This window comes from Gymnoscopelus microlampas (assembly GCF_963454915.1).
Source record: "Gymnoscopelus microlampas genome assembly, chromosome: 18".
Taxonomy (NCBI): Eukaryota; Metazoa; Chordata; class Actinopteri; order Myctophiformes; family Myctophidae; genus Gymnoscopelus; species Gymnoscopelus microlampas.
This window is the reverse complement of record NC_139955.1, coordinates 35,618,091-35,636,281: the sequence shown is the minus strand read 5'-3', so window position 1 is coordinate 35,636,281 and position 18,191 is coordinate 35,618,091. Positions and strand designations below refer to the sequence as shown.

The window sequence follows — 18,191 nt, the reverse complement described above, 5'->3', positions numbered from 1 at the left end:
GCTTGCGCAAGCTGCGTACGGCCACGCATGACCTGAAATCTACGTGCCTGCTCTGGTACTGCGAAGCATGTGACGTCACACGTTAGACCCGTCGTCGGACCTGCGACGATGCTCTACGCACGAGCTCTTTGGGAAACCCGGCCAATGTGTGTGTGTGTGTGTGTGTGTGTGTGTGTGTGTGTGTGTGTGTGTGTGTGTGTGTGTGTGCATGCATGCATGCATGCATGCCTGTCTCCATGTGGCATGCACAGCTGCAACTGATTACAAGACAAACCGGCAACTGATTAAAACACAAACAGGACAGCACAGCACTCAGACACATGCCACTTAAAAAGAGCACACACTGACCAGCACTGCCAACAGTGCACACTCGTACCACTTATAAACGCGCGCGCACACACACACACACACACACACACACACACACACACACACACACACACACACACACACACACGAAGGCAAAGCGGGAAGGAAAAGCATGAACGCCCACGCACGCACGCATGACGCAGACACACACACACACACACACACACACACACACACACACACACACACACACACACACACACACACACACACACACACACACACACACACACACACACACACACAGAGTGACAAGCGCACATGCACACCCACTCAAGGGCAGCAGCTTGCCATTTTGACCTTTAATTAGCAGCACCTGGGGGTGATTGGCTTCAAGTTGCGCTGGAGAGTAGCCTATTGATATGAATAGACAGGTTCTATTCATATCAATAGGCATGTAGGCTATAGCTCAATGAAATAAACTCATCAAAGACACGTACTGCTTACTTCATACTTTGTGTGATTCTTTTATTTTTTCACATTTACCATTATATATTTTATTTCCATTTCCTAGTGGGGTGGTAAATGTTGGTACATGTTAACATTTTCCACTGCACTAGAAACGTTGGGAACATTTACAAGCCCACTGTTAACATTTACCACACCACAGGGAAATAACAAACGTTAACATTTATTATAACGGTTTAACTTGATATATGTATGTATATATAATGTGTGTGTGTGTGTGTGTGTGTGTGTGTGTGTGTGTGTGTGTGTGTGTGTGTGTGTGTGTGTGTGTGTGTGTGTGTGTGTGTGTGTGTGTGTGTGTGCGCGCGCGTGCGTGTTTATATATATTTATTTAGTTTAGCGAGCTGGTTTGGTGAACTACCAATTGTCTTTAGAGAAAACACGAAGATATGCCACAATAAATTAAATAACTTCAATGAATTGTAACATGTAATGTTTTGTAAGAATCCATTCAGTTTGGCTTAAATATGTAGTAGAAGAAAATGCTGAATAGGTTGAAAGCTTTTTCTGTTGGTAACACAGTTTTGGCTTGGACGAAAGTGAGTACTTTGCATCTAATGCATCTGCACTAAAAAGCATATAAGACAAGTGACTTAGTGCAGATCAGCAAAATCCTACCCAAACACATTATGCATTCACTGAGTGGAAAGCCTCTCGATTATCGGAAAGTGCTTAATCTGGACCAATCAAAATCTGCCCCATATATTCAGAGAGGTAGTCGATGACAATCAACAGAAGTTGATGAACTTTATGCTTGGCTCAATAACTCAACAAAACAAACAGAACTGCATATTGCATTTTAAATTTACAATTTTGAAAGCTCATCATGGAGCATCAAATGGGACTGATTGAGGTAGGGAGACAGAGATGAAAAGGAAGAGAGGAGAGAGAGAGATAGAGATAGAGGGAGAATGAATGAATGAATGAATGAATGAATGAATTGCATTTCTCAAGTGAACATCAGCTCAAGGCTTGATGGATATTATTGATCACTCTTGCAAACCTAATAAAATGAATCTGTTTCCCAATAAATTAACGTTCAGCCCATTCCTCTAAAGGCTTCTTCTTTTACATTTTTGACTATGGCTAAGGAAATACACAGAGAAAAGTGTGTGTGTGTGTGTGTGTGTGTGTGTGTGTGTGTGTGTGTGTGTGTGTGTGTGTGTGTGTGTGTGTGTGTGTGTGTGTGTGTCGGGGGGCGGGTAGATAGATTTTATGGTTGAATAAAGTGTATACCAAGTAGTTTGGGGCAACTCCGCACGCAAGTCCATAAATGGGTTGTCACTCTGAGCGCGCGCTGCGTCGTGGTTGTGAGAGGAGTTTGAATGGGAGAGAGCGTTTGCTCCCCTTGTGCCCAGAGTCCTCATCACTGCCTGTGTACTGAGGGTGCCACGTTATGGTTGTCCACGCACGAGGGTGGAATTTCAGCACCACGGACAGCGCCTCCAACTTCAGCACCGATGCCACCGCCAGTGTTCTGGACTCGTCCTCGGTGCTCCAAGGCTCCTCCGGGCTGAGCCGGACTGGCCACACGGTGGTGGCAGTATTCCTCGGGCTCATCCTGGTGCTGGGCATCTTCAACAATTGCCTCGTTCTCCTGATCTTCGCAAAGTTTCGCTCCCTGCGGACGCCCATCAATCTGATCCTGTTGAACATCAGCGTGAGCGACGTTCTCGTGTGTGTTTTCGGGACCCCCTTCAGTTTCGCTGCGAGTCTGCAAGGAAGATGGCTCATTGGAGAGCACGGCTGCAAGTGGTATGGTTTCGCAAATTCACTCTTTGGTAAGTGAAACAGGCGCATATTATTCTAAGATCACGGGAGGTCTGTTCACTTGCCCTCTACCTTTTCTAATGTGTAGCAACATGCGTGCACTGTTTATTTGAATGTAATTTGCTGAAAAAGCGTTGAAAGAACAACATTCTGGAGTCAAATGAAAATGCCCAAATAACATTATTTGGGAGATTGTCTTCTTCTATTAAAGCTAGATTTCTTTTCTTGGGCATTAAGATGATGGAATTCGTACTGTAGGATCAGGCTGTGTTGCTGAAAATAAAACTAATAGGCAGTGTTTTGACCATGACAGCCAAGTGTATTTTCGGTTGAAGCCTGGGGCACGTGACAAATCACCACCAAGCACCAATTATAGGAATAATAGACAACGACACACACACACGCGCACACACACACACACACACACACACACACACACACACACACACACACACACACACACACACACACACACACACACACACACACACACACACACACACACACACACACACACACACACACACACACACACACACACACACACACACACACACACACACACACACGAAATACCTCTTTAAATACCTCCGAAATGAAAAAATAAAAATAAACTAGTATGACCATTACTATGCCAAAAGTAACCAAAAAACTATACTATAAAGAATTGTCAAACATTGGCCAAATTGTCAAATATGACCTAAGAAAGAGGTAAACATTTTGAAAATAGACGATCTCCAAGCTCACAATTGCGAGGCGTTGTGAGCTTATAGTTCGTTATTTTCACAATATTTATCTGTGGAACCCAGTCAAACAAAATGTAATGCCTCATCTCCTACAATTGGAAGTGCTTGTCAGGGTGGGGGGTCACCAGTTTAAATATGATTATTTTGGCGGGTCACGGCCTGAAAAGTTGCTCTAGGACAGAAACACTTGCTCTAGGACAGTGGTCCTCAACCTTTTTAGGCAGCGACACCCCAAAATAATCATATTTGAAGTGGAGACCCCCCACCCTGACAAGCACTTGGAATTGTAGGAGTTGAGGCATTACATTTAGTTGTTAGCTTGTAGATTGGCTATTTATTTATTTTTTGCCTCTTTCTTATATTATTTGACAATTTGGCATTTTTTTTATAGTATAGTTTGTTAGTTACTTTTGATGCAGTAATGGTCTTTTTTCTTTACTTTATTTTTCTTTAAAAAAAAATCTAATTGTCACTTCACCGTCATCTGGAGACCTCCCAAAAATAATGTGGAGACCCCCCCGGGAGGTCCCGACCCACAGGCTGAGAACCACTGCACTAGGACACAACACACAGCCAGGAGGAGCCGGGGAACATTCCAGCTCCTGGATTGCTTCTCTGCCTCCTCAACTTAAAATGATTTTATTTCATTTTGAAAGTCTCTTGAAACTCATTCCATGCTATAGGAGCACACTAGCTAAAAGCACTGCTTCCCAGCTCGGTGTTGACTCATTGGATCTCAAGAACCAGAAATAGAAACAGTTGGAGGAGTGAACCGCCCACTCTTCCTCAAATATGAAAAGCAATGAGACACTTGGTTATCAGTGAGATCGTTGACAGCAATGTGTTCTAGACTTTAAAAAGCTCATTGCGGTAATTACTACACTGGGGGATAATTCATGAGTGTAAGTAGGAAGGAAGCATGCACAATTAAACCAAGAAAATGGGACCCAAGTCCTCTATTCCATCAGGTAATTAAATGCATTCATCGGCTATGCCAGGCCCAAAGTAGCCCCAGATTATATGTCTGGCTTTATATCACTGGAGCTGAGTCATCTGGCTGGCTAATGGGATAATGTGAAGAACTCATATGTATAGAAATACAAGACGAAAATAGGTGGCCATATAGATGAGTGTGTAGAGACTGAGTTAGTCTGGGAATCGTCGGTTCATCCGTCGGCCCACCCTGTCTGCGTCAAAGTGTCCCTGAGCAAGACACTTAACCCCTTACTGCTCCCTGGGTGCTGTATTAGCACCCACTGCTCCTAGTAGTTAGTATGCAGGACAGATTTCATGTATTGGCAAAAGTACAGTGACAAATACCCCCAACAACAACAATTTAGCTTGCAAGCCAGCTGTACTGTATGTTGCTGAGGTTACTGCGCTGACAACACGACGGGTTATTGTAAGGAGTTCCCGCTTGGGGCTAGGGTTAAAGCCAAATATCTAGGCTCTCTCTCCCTCCCTCCATCTCTTCCTCTCTCACTCCCTCTCTCTTTCTACTTCCTGTCCCTCTCTCTCCCTCTCTCTCCCTCTCTCTCCCTCGCTGATCGAGCTCTGGTTTGTGACACACAACAGAAACCATTGCCTAACAACACAGATTTGCACTTATGTTGGTGATCCCTCTATATTTGGGTGTAATATAGGTACACATTTTACAGTTCCTTTTGGAACGTGGAACATAACCTTTTTAGGTTGTGCCCACTGTCCTGCCATAAGAATATATTGTATGCAGTGGACGACAGTAACAATGTACATTTACTTGAGTACTGCCTTTGTATTTAGTACTTGTGTACTAAATATATTTTGTACACAATATATTTATTAATTTATATTTATGACTTTCACTCCACTACATTTCAAAGACAAATAATTGTACTTTTGACTACATTTCTAGTAAGGGAAAAAGTACAATTAACCACTTAAGCCCTATTTCATCCTATATTAAAATTGGCTAATGGGAGGACCAGCAAGCCGGCGGACCACGTCATCAGGCTCATGTCACTATGACTCAGCCATAACCAAATAAGGAGTTCCTAATGCAGGTACGCCCAAATATGGAATCAAACAAATCAGTCAGCTGTAAACTCCATATATGGGGACAAAAGAGGGCATGCCCATATATGGGCATGCCCTCTTTTAAGGACTGAGGACTGACCGATACAGAGATCTCCATATATGGGCATATCGTTTAGAACGGCGGTGAAACTTGTGTGAACTAGTATAATGAAAATAATAGATCCACAGTACAAGCTCAGAAAGCGTTACGATTCAATGCTTTGTACTTCAGTATTTCAACAAATAATTTACTGAGCGACTTTCACTTGTAGTCGAGTCACATTTGACCAGGAATATCTACAGTATACTTTGACTCAAGTACTGGGGTTGAGTACTGTACTTTGCCCACCACTGACTGTATGGCTATATATATATATAATGCTAGATTATTAACTTAACCTCAGCAATAATGTGTAACCCGTGTTGATCATGCGTCCCTTTCCAACGCTCTCTTGCTTCCAGGGATTGTGTCGCTGGTGTCCTTATCCATACTTTCCTACGAGCGTTATACTGCCGTGCTGTGCTCCACCAAGGTGGACATCTCCAACTTCAGGAAGGCGTGGCTGTGTGTGGGGATCTCCTGGCTCTACTCGCTCTTCTGGACCCTGCCGCCCCTCCTGGGTTGGAGCAGCTACGGGCCCGAGGGGCCCGGCACCACGTGTTCGGTCCAGTGGCACGTGCGCTCGGCTACCAGTGTCTCTTACGTGCTGTGTCTGTTCATCTTCTGCCTGTTGCTTCCCCTTCTGCTTATGGTGTATTGCTACAGCCAAATCCTGAAGACCATCAGGAGGGTGAGTTTGCACCTTTCAAGTGCAGCACTTATGACGATGCAATGTTGTATCGGCAAGTAACATTTTAGTTTCTTCTCAATGCATATGCCAACAACACCACGTTGCTAACATTTACAACTGCGGGATCAATGCAGACCTCGGGGATCACTAAGAATTCCTTGTTTGGCACAGCATAGTATATAATCAGTTGAAAGTGAAAATGTGCATCTTTACAAATTAGACCCAGAGATGACTAGAATATAAATCCATATGATTATTGGTCTTAGTTGAACTACTTGTTTACTCAAGAGTCACAAGGTCAGACTGCATACACATAGTAACACAGGTATTTGTTTGAAATTATAAATCATAGAATCACATTCCCTATCCCATGACCAGTTTCCCCTCATGAACTAAAACCTCACACTACCAAATTGAAAGTGGTGGCAATGAATAAATCATACAGTACTGTAGAATCTACACCTATGGCGTATATCAACTTACATTTGAGTAAAAGAAAAGGGGATCCAAACCTAAGGAATGAATAAGTAAATGAAGAGGCTCCAGGAAAGGTTTTCACATTATAAGAATATTGGATCATACAGCTCCAGGTGGGTGGATTGATTTGTTTTTATCTTATCTAATTTGAAACATATCACCAAATTGCTAAGCAACAGAGGCGCAGTAGGGGGGCCTGGTGGCTTCCAGTATAATACGATTATTCTGCATGCTTGCTAAAAGAGATAGAAAAGGAATCTTTCCATTTGGTTCTTGGGGCTGATTTGCAACTTCTATTGCCATTTCGAAAGTCCAAATTTGGAGTAATGCATGCGGTAGCTTGTGCACATGTAGCATAATATGCTTACTGGAGGCAAGTTTGCTGACACTGGGCTAGTTACTGCATCAGAAGGTAGGTATGATAACGGAGGCAAATTACGCTGATGACAACACTTAAAACTCAAACTTGTATTGCAGTGGAAAAAGGTACCATGTATTGAAAGGTTTAGACAAAATCAAGAAAAAGACAAACAAAAACACAGTATGGCCATTCACAGTTATATATATTCAACACGATCCAAACAAGGCTCCTTCAATAAAGCAACCAGCTCAGTCTTTAACCCTGCACTCCCCAATCCCCAAGCCCAGGTAAGGCAGTCAGTGTCAAGTCAGAGGGGCATGTGTGGGGCAGTGTGTGTGTGTGCGTATGAGATAGGGGTTTGGGTCAATGGTGTGTTGGCTGTTGCAGATTGTCCTACCCGCCCTGGCAGGACCAAGAAAGCTGTGGGCCTCCAGTGTAGTGTTGAAGATCAGGTTCGAATCACTCCAAGTGGGGTATGTCGCCATCATCCTCAAACATATCAGAACTCCTCTGTCGGCTCATGGTCTCCGAAAAACCTGGCCTGTATATAACATAAAGGCCAATGTAAAATGCTTGAACTAAATGACAACCAAGTTTAACAAAACAGTTTTACAAGAAAAACACTGAATATTGAAATGTTTTATGTTTGAAATGTTATTTAAAGTTTAAAGTCATCATGTTTCACTCACCAATCTGATTTCAGTCACATTGTTATGAATTGACACCAGCAATCAGCAAAAGGAATGGAAATTTTAAAAAACAGCTGTTTTTGAACATACAATAATGCATCAAAGGTACATTCTGAATGTAAGCAAATGTGTCTCAGTACCGACCTGCAGCAGCTCCTGTACTGAAGCATTTACCTCACTACTGCAGGCTGACACTACTACTTTTACCAAGGTGTGACTAGTTTGGGACTGCTGATTGCTGTGACTGGAATACCCACCCACAGGAATGCACAGACAGCAGTCACATTGCCATTGACACCAATACATTTAACACAGCATTGACACAGAATTGTGCCCTACACACAAGATGTGCTACAATTATAGTTGCCAGTGGCCCAATTCCAGCATTCATTTGGCATTTCCCCAAGTTCCTCTTCTTGTCTGGGTTGTCACACAGAGAGTGAAAGAATAAAAAGATGGGGACCAATTACTGTATTGAAACCTGGGTGTTCATTGCGACCGTAGGTCGCATTTACTATAGAAACCTGCTCCAGGTGTCCGTCCGTCCCTCCGTCACACACGTCCCGTCACACTTTTGCCTCCGTCACACACGTCCCGTCACACTTTTGCCCTGCTCATATCTCCGCACCCGTTGCCCCGATCCATGCCAGATTTTGCACACACACTCCTTACCTGCCAAACTACACCCTCCAAGGACCCCCGGACCTCCAGGGACCCCCAGCTGCCTCGGGGACCCCCAAGTGTAAAAAATGAGCACATGTGGACAAATTACCAAATGACCACCCCAACGGGGCTGCTCACGGGGCATTCCCGGGGACCACCCACTCCTGGTGCTCCAGAACGGATGCAAAAGTGGTGGCGCCCCCAGTGGAGGACCCCCTGCCACTGCAGCTCACATAAAATGCCGTAACTCGGGCTAGGAGCGTCCGGGAGAGCCGCGGCCGGTACCTATTCGTCCGCCAAGGCAACGCGGACACCCCACCCCTAATTTCTCACATGGCCCTCTTCTAGCGCCACCTTCAGGCCGCTTTTCACAACACATTTTTGCCCACTACTCCTACAGTTTTGCCCCTAAAAACACGCAAATTGCTACACACTACACAGTATGTGTACACTCATGTCATCAACATGCCTGCCACCACATTTCTTACACCACCAAACAAAACTATACATTGCCCACACAACTAGGAACCAATCGCCGTTACAGCCCTCTTCTGTATACATGTGACCTACGGTCGCTTATCTCCCGATTAGGGAGTCTTACTGGTTTAGGGATATATGAGATCCGATGCAGTGGTGATACTGTACCATATGAGCATCATTAAAAATGACATTGCTACCATCGATATCTCAGAAAGGTAATTTCCTGCGACAGAGACAGAATGTAGAATCCAATCTAGATGGGGGAAATTGATGGCCGTTATATACTGTACAGTATATGGGACATGGACAATCAAAGCTGAGCTAAACTGTGACCAGATTGTTAAAGTGGGAGGAACGACAGTATTGGGTGACTAATGTCTATGGGGATAGTGTCAATCTGAATGTAAACAGGAATGTTGACACACATCCAGTAGAATTACTTTGTTACAACGCAGGCTAGGGGTCACTACTGTAGGTGTAACATAAAAAAATTGAGTCTCTCTTTCCCAGTCCCCAAACAGCCAGGCCACGCAGGTTTATAATCCCAAGAATTAAGGATTTATTTTTAATATAAAAGCAATGTACACATTACCTCAGGTTGGGATCATATAAGCATAAATACAAAACAAACCTTTTCTTACCTAGCATAAAGGAAACCAAAAATACAGATATCTTACCTAATATACTAGAAAAAGTGCTCCTCGGAGCACAGGTCTCCGCCAGGTCAGGTAGGTTATTGTGGGCCAGCAATATCGTTGGAATATGAAGAATTGCACAGATCCATCTTGATCACATGACTATAGAGATAATGTGTAGCCTACCGATATGCATGATGTTTGGACAAAATCTGTAGGAGTAATTTAACATTTTTTTTGGGGAAAAATCGTCCCCCTGGTGGCGCTATAATAGGGCAATGTCAAAAGGGTGGCATTTGTTCCTCAATGTAGTGCGAATGTGCGTGCAAAGTTTCACCGCAATCGGACGTTGCATTCATGATTTGAGGCATTTTGTTCAAAACGAGCCACTCCTGCAAACTTTAGATGTCAGTCTTAGCCAATCAGGGTGGAATATGAAAAATCAAACAGATTCTTCTTGATCACATGACTACAGAGATCATGTGTACTGATTTGCGTGACATTTAGATACAATTTGAAGGGGTAATATAAAAAATGTGTTTTACATAGGTCGGCCTCCTGGTGGCGCTATAAAAGGCAGATGTGAAAAAGGCAGGGCAAAGGTTTTTCCTTGGCATCTAGGGATCTGGCATCTAAGTTTTACGCAGGTCGGTGCAGTTATAGTTAAAAACGCGAATCGGCCTGTTATAGCACCACCATGACGCTGATTTGAAAAGTTTCAATTATTTGAGGCATTTTGTTCAAAACAGAGCACTCCTGCAAACTTTGGAAGCCAATCTTAGCCAATCAGAATGGAACATGAAAGAGCCGTTTTTTTATACGAAAAAAAATGTTTTGCAAAAAATCAACCTCCTGCTGGCGCTATAACAGGCCGATCTGAACATTTTGGGGCAGAGGTTCTGCTTTGGCATCCAGGAAGTGTGTGTGCACAGTTTCGCTGCGATCGGCCCAGCGGTGCCAGAGATTAGCTGCTCGCAGACAGACACACGTACGCATGGACGGACGGACAGGGTGCAAAACATAGTCTCTGCCACACCTTGTCCTGGCGGAGACAATTAATAACAAAAAGAGAGGTCACCCACCCCTACACACACAGAACTTTAACCCATGGCAACGGCAATTCTAAAAGCAGGACAGAGTGCTGGTGTTTGGAGGCTGGCTAGAACGATGACATCTGATAAACAGGAGACTGTCAGCGTTATAGTGCAGTCCACCAACACAGGATCCAATCACCACCTATAGTTAGCCAGTCACATTCAGACACCACTCAGTCACCATTCACACCAACTGGCAGTCAATCAGCCACCCAAACACACCAATGAGGGAAGAAAGATAATACACAGGGCAACACTAGCCTGCAGGAACCAGACTGCTTCGCTACGTTTGGCTGATTTCTTTTTTTTACAGTTTTGACAGGGTCCTAATTGACTCATATTTCATTCTATTTCCAGTGCATGAAGATACTGTACTGGTACAGAGATTTTGCACATTTAGCGTAAGATTTCAACTTTGAAATTGCACTAAAGTAAACATTCAAGTTTGGGGTCACCAAAAAGTGGAGAACCCCTGGATTAGATTGATACACAACAGCTGTGTTTTCATACCCAGCACAAAGTCTAATTAGTTTTAGCAAGGCCAGGTGTGACTGCTAAAATCAGCCATCACCCACCCTACAATGCTAAAAGTACAGTATATCAAGGGGTATGCACATTGGATTTTTCCTTCTTCAGTACAGATGGAGCAGTGCCATCTGTTGTTGACTAAACAATCTCCTCTAGTCCCATCCCAGGCCCTGTTCCATCCACCAATCTAACCCAGTACATTATTACATCTTATTACACGGCTTGGTTGAATGCTTGATTCTGATTGGTCAATCATCGGTCATTATTTCTTGATAATGACCGATGAGCTCAATAACAGACCGCTGTCTAATCAAAGACTCAGAGCACCTGCTCATGTCAACCTGCACTGTTTGGTTTTATGCTGTAATCCAACATGACAGCCATGTAAAAAACAAACAATGTCATTTACAACTAAACGTTGCTCTCAAGAATGTTTTTTGAAAACAAGTGAGAAATAGATGATGCAAAAAGTGATTTTATTTGATCCACTACACTTCCTTGTTTATCGTGGCGCACCAACGCAAGAATATCAAAACACTCGCCCCAAAACACTGTCGCCCCGGGGCAAATCCGGCTGTATTATAGGCATATATAGTATATACCTGGTGGTATATACTATATAGAATGGTGGCGAGTGTGTTTTGGGGCGAGTCTTCGGGTTACCGTATGGAATACTGTCATTTGTTTTCCGAGGTGGACTTCTCCGCCCAGCCCAATACTTATGGAATACTTTCAATGCCGTAAGCAAGGAAATACTTTGTTTTGTTGTTACTTTTGGGTCCATTTTTTTTTTTTTTTTTTAAGTAGCCGTGTAATAAGCAGGATAATGTATGGGAGGTGGTCATTATTGAAAATTAAAGCCCTTCAGGGTGATTATCCACCTCCGCGATAATCACCCTGTCTGGCTTTAATTCTCAATAATAACCACCTCCCCATACATTATCCCTTGCATATTTCATGTGTCCTCACATACTGAGAGACTGAAAAAGGAGAGAATTGGAGGAATATAAGTGTGCGCTCAGAACAGAAGGCAATTTAAATTTGAATTGATCCTTCTGTCCTTCACATCTCAAAGGATGCCATGTGCAACAAGGTGTAGGTGAGATTGAAAAAGAAGAAGGGGAGAATGGGAGGAATATAAGTGTGCACTCTCTGAATATGAGGCAATATACACTCATATGCTACTCAAGTTTATGTTCTGCATCTATGTGCATGCTAACACACTTTCTGCACAAGACCCACTGGAGAGTACTTCACTTTTATTTACTTCTTATGAATATCCTACTTTGTGAACATATTTCACCACTTTTCTTTCCTTTTCTTTTTACTGCACAAAATGTTCAGTAATGTCAGGTATTTATAGTATAAGCTGTGATATACACCTTTTCATACAATGATGGCTCACATGTTCCTTTCGTTCTATGCCTCAAGTCATTACACCATAGATTATAGATAATTGTAAATGCCTATCTTAATTAAGAATATAGTATCGTATTGTATCTCTATTACCATCATTGACGGCATCTCCAATGCCATTGGCAACCGTGTGACAGTCATTCCCTGACAATGGACAACCAGAAAAATGAATAGACATGCCTAAGAGACAGAGATGTCATTTCCACTGCCTTCTCCTATATATATCATTCCACTCAGTGGCAACGCCTCAATGGCCCTAATTATGTCAGCAACACTGTGGCAAGTTGAGATGACAAGTTCCTCTGCTTGGGACAACAGAGCAGGTTGCAGGGTGAGTTATGTCTGCACAGGCTCCCATTAACATCTGTAACAAAACATGTGTTTTAAAGGTTATACGGGGCACAGAGTTAGACAATCATATTGTGGGAGGCCAACACTGTATGTGGCTACTCCTGTTGATTTGTCCAGCGAGTTCAGAATCGGGTGGGGGTTCAGGGGCCAGGAAAGCAACGTCTCCTATTGGATATCAGTGACTCATCCGCACCTCAGAAGGGATTACATAAACCGAGCATTCACCCAGGGAATAGGTCATTAGGAGCTCTGGACTGGCGGTCGAGTCACTCTGTGCGCCTTGATGTCACCTGTACACATGAATGAATCACCTGTGAGGTATTTTTAGATTGTAAGAGAAGTCCGTCTTGTCTCTATTGGCTACACGCTATTATGTAAGTGACAAGCCTTTTCTCTTGGAGACGAGAGCATCTCTGCAGACTTGATTAGTGTACTGGTGAATGCGTCTCGGCCATCCACCCGCCACTTTCCAACCGAGAACCCTGCCTCAGGGATTTTCTTAGAAACAAACAGGGCCATCAACCTCAGCCTACAGTACCTCTGGTGTCTAAAAGGTGACTTAAATTCAAATTAGTATCATTACGGATCAAGCTTGGATTTCATGTTTTTATTTTATTTTTTATTCCTGGCTGTCAGCAGCATATTGAAATGCCAGACACAATACAGCAATATTTTGCCTAAGTTTATTTGTACTAAATAGGCTCCAACCACTTCAAAACACACTTTTTGCTACTACTCAGATTTTGTCCAAATCTCACACAAACCAAGATGATCAAGATGTATTAAGTTAGATTTTTCAGATCCCATCCCAAGTGGCTTTGACCAAAGTTCAAAAGCGTCCAATGTTTTCAGGCCCTGGGTACGCAACCCGGCCTGGCGGAGACCTGTGCTACGAAGAGTAAACCTTTCTTGTTTTTTATGTATTTATTCCACTGTGTAAACCTGTGTAAATGTAAAAAAAATATCAATTTGAGAATAAAATGACAAAAAATGAGAAGAGGTGACCGACAGAGGCGTTGGGATCATGACAGGGCAGTCCTCTGATAAAGCTCTACCACTGGGCCCTGCATGCTAATTTTAACTCCAACCTCAACACCTACAGTAGTATCCTGCTGCTCAACTCCACCACACATAAAACACCAAGTAATTGGCGTGTAAAATAACGAATACGTAATGCTGGATATGTTTTGTCTCTAAGCCTACAGGGTTATTTTTCTGCTTTAGTTAGATATACTAGGCTGGACCAGGCTGGACCAGAAGTACAAAAACCCTTAATGTACCAAAATAGCCAATCCCATGCCTCACCCCTAGCCCTATAGACACTTTCGGCTGTAGATCTTTTCCAGGCTTTTCTCCTCATGAGATGACATAAGACATTAGGTAGATAGCCCGGAAAGTTTGGAAACCGAGGGCAGAGTGAGAGGGAAGGACATGCAACAAATGTCTACAGCTGGAATCTAACCTGAACTGATTGCACACAGTCAAAGAATAACATTTTGTGTGACACTATATGAAACTGAAATGAATGAATAGTGTCATTGATCAGAGCATCTCCTGAAAATGACTGACTGATGTGGTTGTTTTGGCCATGTTTGCTTCTTTCTCCTCTCCTCTTCCCTGTGTCCAGGTGGGTAAGGTCAACCTACTGTCGGCCCAGAGGCGGGAGCAGCACATTCTGCTGATGGTGCTGTCCATGGTGTCCTGCTACCTTCTCTGCTGGATGCCCTATGGCATCATTGCCCTGCTGGCCACCTTTGGTCGGTCGGGCCTGGTCACCCCGATGGCCAGCGTGGTGCCCTCCATCCTGGCCAAGCTCAGCACCGTCGTCAACCCTGTCATCTATGTGTTCCTTAATAAGCAGGTGAGGGGGTCCGCACAGTCGAGGAGTGGGTGAGGATTTGCACAGGCAACGTCGCTGTTTACATACTGTTTTGACCGGGACTGAATTAATGAGGATTCGTGCAATTTCTTTCTTTCATATCCCCTTAATGTTTTTCGATTTTAGCTCAACCTTGAAGTTATTGTGGCAAACACGGGGGGCTGTTATGAACTCTGAGTGGATTTGTTTCAATGAATTGGTGGCGTAAGGATATTAAGGGGACACATGATTTCTCATGATTGTCATATTAGCAAAAATTAGCTTATCTGTTGTTTATTGGATACAAAATATGTATTACTGAGGGCAAGGTCAACATAAAAGTAATAGCCAAGATATGGCCTTTTATTTACTTTGTGATACAAAATGACCGTGACATTGATCTATAACATGCGACTAACACATATCTAATGGTAATGATATCGAAAAATTAAGGGTCTGGTCCATGGACAATCGGGAGGACTACGGTATAACACTGGGGCTTCTGTGACATTAAGGACCCTGTCTAGACTTGTAATTATCTTGTCCTTCTCTGTGTGCTCCTCAGCACCGTCCCCCAGATGCTGCATACAGTATTTAAGACAAAGGTGGCATACTTATGTGGCAACAACAAGAGCTCTATTGAGCCAGGTCGATGTGAGGGATAATGTACAATGAGCCAAAAATTATTGGAAAATAAATCCAGACAGGGTGATGCGGGACCGATGCGATGAGGTCCTGCTTTACCCTGAAGGGATTTATTTCAAAATCAATAATTTCACACAAGGTATGGATTTACTACGGCTTTTTTTATTAGCTTGCAAGCTTCATCTTCCATAGTAACCTAATCAGATGCAGAGCAGCGGTCTGTTATTCAGAACAGTGGCCTGCTTTCAGGAAATAACAGTCGGCGGAATGCCTTGATTGACTAATCAGAGTCGAGTATTCAACAAAGCAGTATAATTAAGTAATAATAAGAGATGTATGTGTATGTGAGTGTATGTGGAAAATGACTTCACACAAATGTCTAATGCATAAGTCCATTATCTGTACTGAGTATGTGATTGATTGGTATTTTCCTTAGTTTAATAGGTGCTTTGTGGCCTTCTGGAAGTGCAGAGAGGAACCCCAGTCTGCCCATGGCTTTAACACCCAACAGAGCAGCAGAGAGGTACACCCGACACCAGGGACACAGTCCTTTCGCCTCAGCATTGCCCACAAACATGTCTCCCCCAACTCCTTACAAACCCACAGGAGCCTTAGTAACCCTGCAAACAAGATGTCCCTTGTTGTCCACTACACTCCATGATGGTTCTCAAAACCATGCTTTAAAAACCATTACATGCACCTATGTTTGCCTTCTATCTGTATTACTCAAGACTTATCTTGCAAATGAATGTAAAGTAAAAAAAAGCCTTTAAATGTTTGCAAACCCTTAATGCTCCATGAGTGCCATGTTGTTTCTGGGGCTGAACTATGGGTTTATCCCAGTAGAACCTAATAATATGAATATACTGAGTTATTTTGGATTTACTTCCGTCAGTATCTTTGTCTTCAGAGATGTTCTATTGCCTTCCAAAAGCAGAGCATTACATGAGCACAAGGGGAGGGCATTGATGAAAAAAATATTTGATTGATTATTTATTATTGATTATTTTATATATTGTATTACCTAGAAAAAACATATTTTATGTATTTGTTTTTTAAATGTTGATCAATCAAAGGTAAGTTAACAGTAATGGCGTATCACCTTCATACTGTTAATGCCAACACCAGTTAAAAGCCGGGTGCCACACATGATGACAAGTTAGTAGATTCATTGGATTTAAATGAATTGAAGTGAAAACATATCTTTAACCAGATACAATCAAACCACTAAAAGATATTAATTTCTTTCTGATGTCAGCTGCAGTGCCCCCTTAGGGTGCAGTGTCTTCACTCTGCCCTCTGCCAGGCTTATTCAGGCCTATCCTTGTCTGTAGTTGCAACTGTTGGTAAAAGCAAGTTGGAAAATAAGCACATGGTCTGTTTTTACCCTCCTATTTTTTATGCATGCTTGAATATACATCAATTTCACTCCGGTGTCACTTTCAGGCCTCTACTATACAGTCCACCCCTACGAGCATTTGATTCTAGTTGTAAAAAGTAAGCACAGGGAGTGGAAGCCTGACAGGGAATGACATTATGGCAACACCCGTATACGGTTCTCTTCAGTAACAAAGGTGCGTTGAGGCGTCCAGTTTTCAAAGTAAATGTACCAACACAATGCTATACAAATCAATGGCCATATCATCAGACATTATCTATGGTCAACCAAAAGCATAAATATATATCAGTGTCTCCTACAATACAATATAGGGAAGACCCAGTACAGAATGTGAAAAAATTTACATTGATCTTTGGGAATAGCGCCTTTTTATTGCACTTTATTGTTAGAGCAAAATGTTTGTAAATGTATTGTCTACAAATGAATGATTCATTGTTTGACAACAAGTGCAGATACTCTGGGTTTTAATGTTGTTTGCACTGTAATCTATTACTGAATCATGGCTCTCTTATAGTAGGACATAGGAAATAGGTAGGAAATAGGACAACTATTTGAAGAGCCACATTTTGTGGCAACAGACTGAACTGTAGCTAAAACAAAAATTCCCTCACAACTACTACTACAAATAAACCACTAGGGGAAGCTATGAGCCATTGAAAATGATATACATCCAGTGCAATTTATAGGAACATATATGTACAATACATGTTGCATGTCGCTTTAGCAGTTATTTAAGCAATTGATGAATATTGTCTTGTCTGTATGTGTACAGTATGGGTATAAACTATCATATTGTTATTTTTTGTTATCGTTTCACATTTTCCCAGATGTTGTAGCCAGGTTTTTTTATATAAAAAGAACTGAAGCATTTTGTAGCTCAATGTAGGCATTTTTGTACAATTTCTTCTTTTGGAAATGTGCTTTAAAAGGTGTTTCTCAAAAGGAAGCACCAGCAATGGCTTCCTAGTAGGAGATGAATTCATTTACATTACGTATTTTCATTGCAACCACCTGCATATTTTGTCAATACATTTTGACAATAAAAGTTACATCTAATTCTTGTATGATGTTCCTTATATTCTTTATGTGGGAGTCAGAAAGTCACCTACAGTATGTGTCGAAATGTCCCTGAGCAAGACACTTAACCTGCTCCCCTGTGCTGCATAGCACCCGGTATTATTAATGGTAAATGCAGAGTACAAACTTAAGGTACAGTATGTGCAAATGTACAGTGACAAACACACCTACAACAACAACTAAAGGGGACTAAATTATAATATTTGTTTCCTAAATCTTTGAAGGCAGCTCTCCTACCGAATAATAGTCAGGAGAAGGCGTGCTCTACTCAAGGGAAGTCTTGAGAAGTAGTCTCTTGAGATTAACTGGGTGCAGATTC

At 42.5% G+C, this 18,191-nt stretch overlaps 1 protein-coding gene across 1 annotated transcript; it reads left to right on the top strand.

The window, feature by feature from the left end:
• Positions 1-2,233: 2,233 nt before the first annotated feature.
• Positions 2,234-16,057, top strand: tmtops3a (teleost multiple tissue opsin 3a; the record flags this gene model as incomplete). Its single annotated transcript, XM_084041774.1, has 4 exons — positions 2,234-2,618; positions 5,871-6,199; positions 14,521-14,754; positions 15,833-16,057. The coding sequence occupies 4 exons, from the start codon at positions 2,234-2,236 to the stop codon at positions 16,055-16,057; spliced, it is 1,173 nt and encodes a 390-aa protein (XP_083897900.1).
• Positions 16,058-18,191: the final 2,134 nt, after the last annotated feature.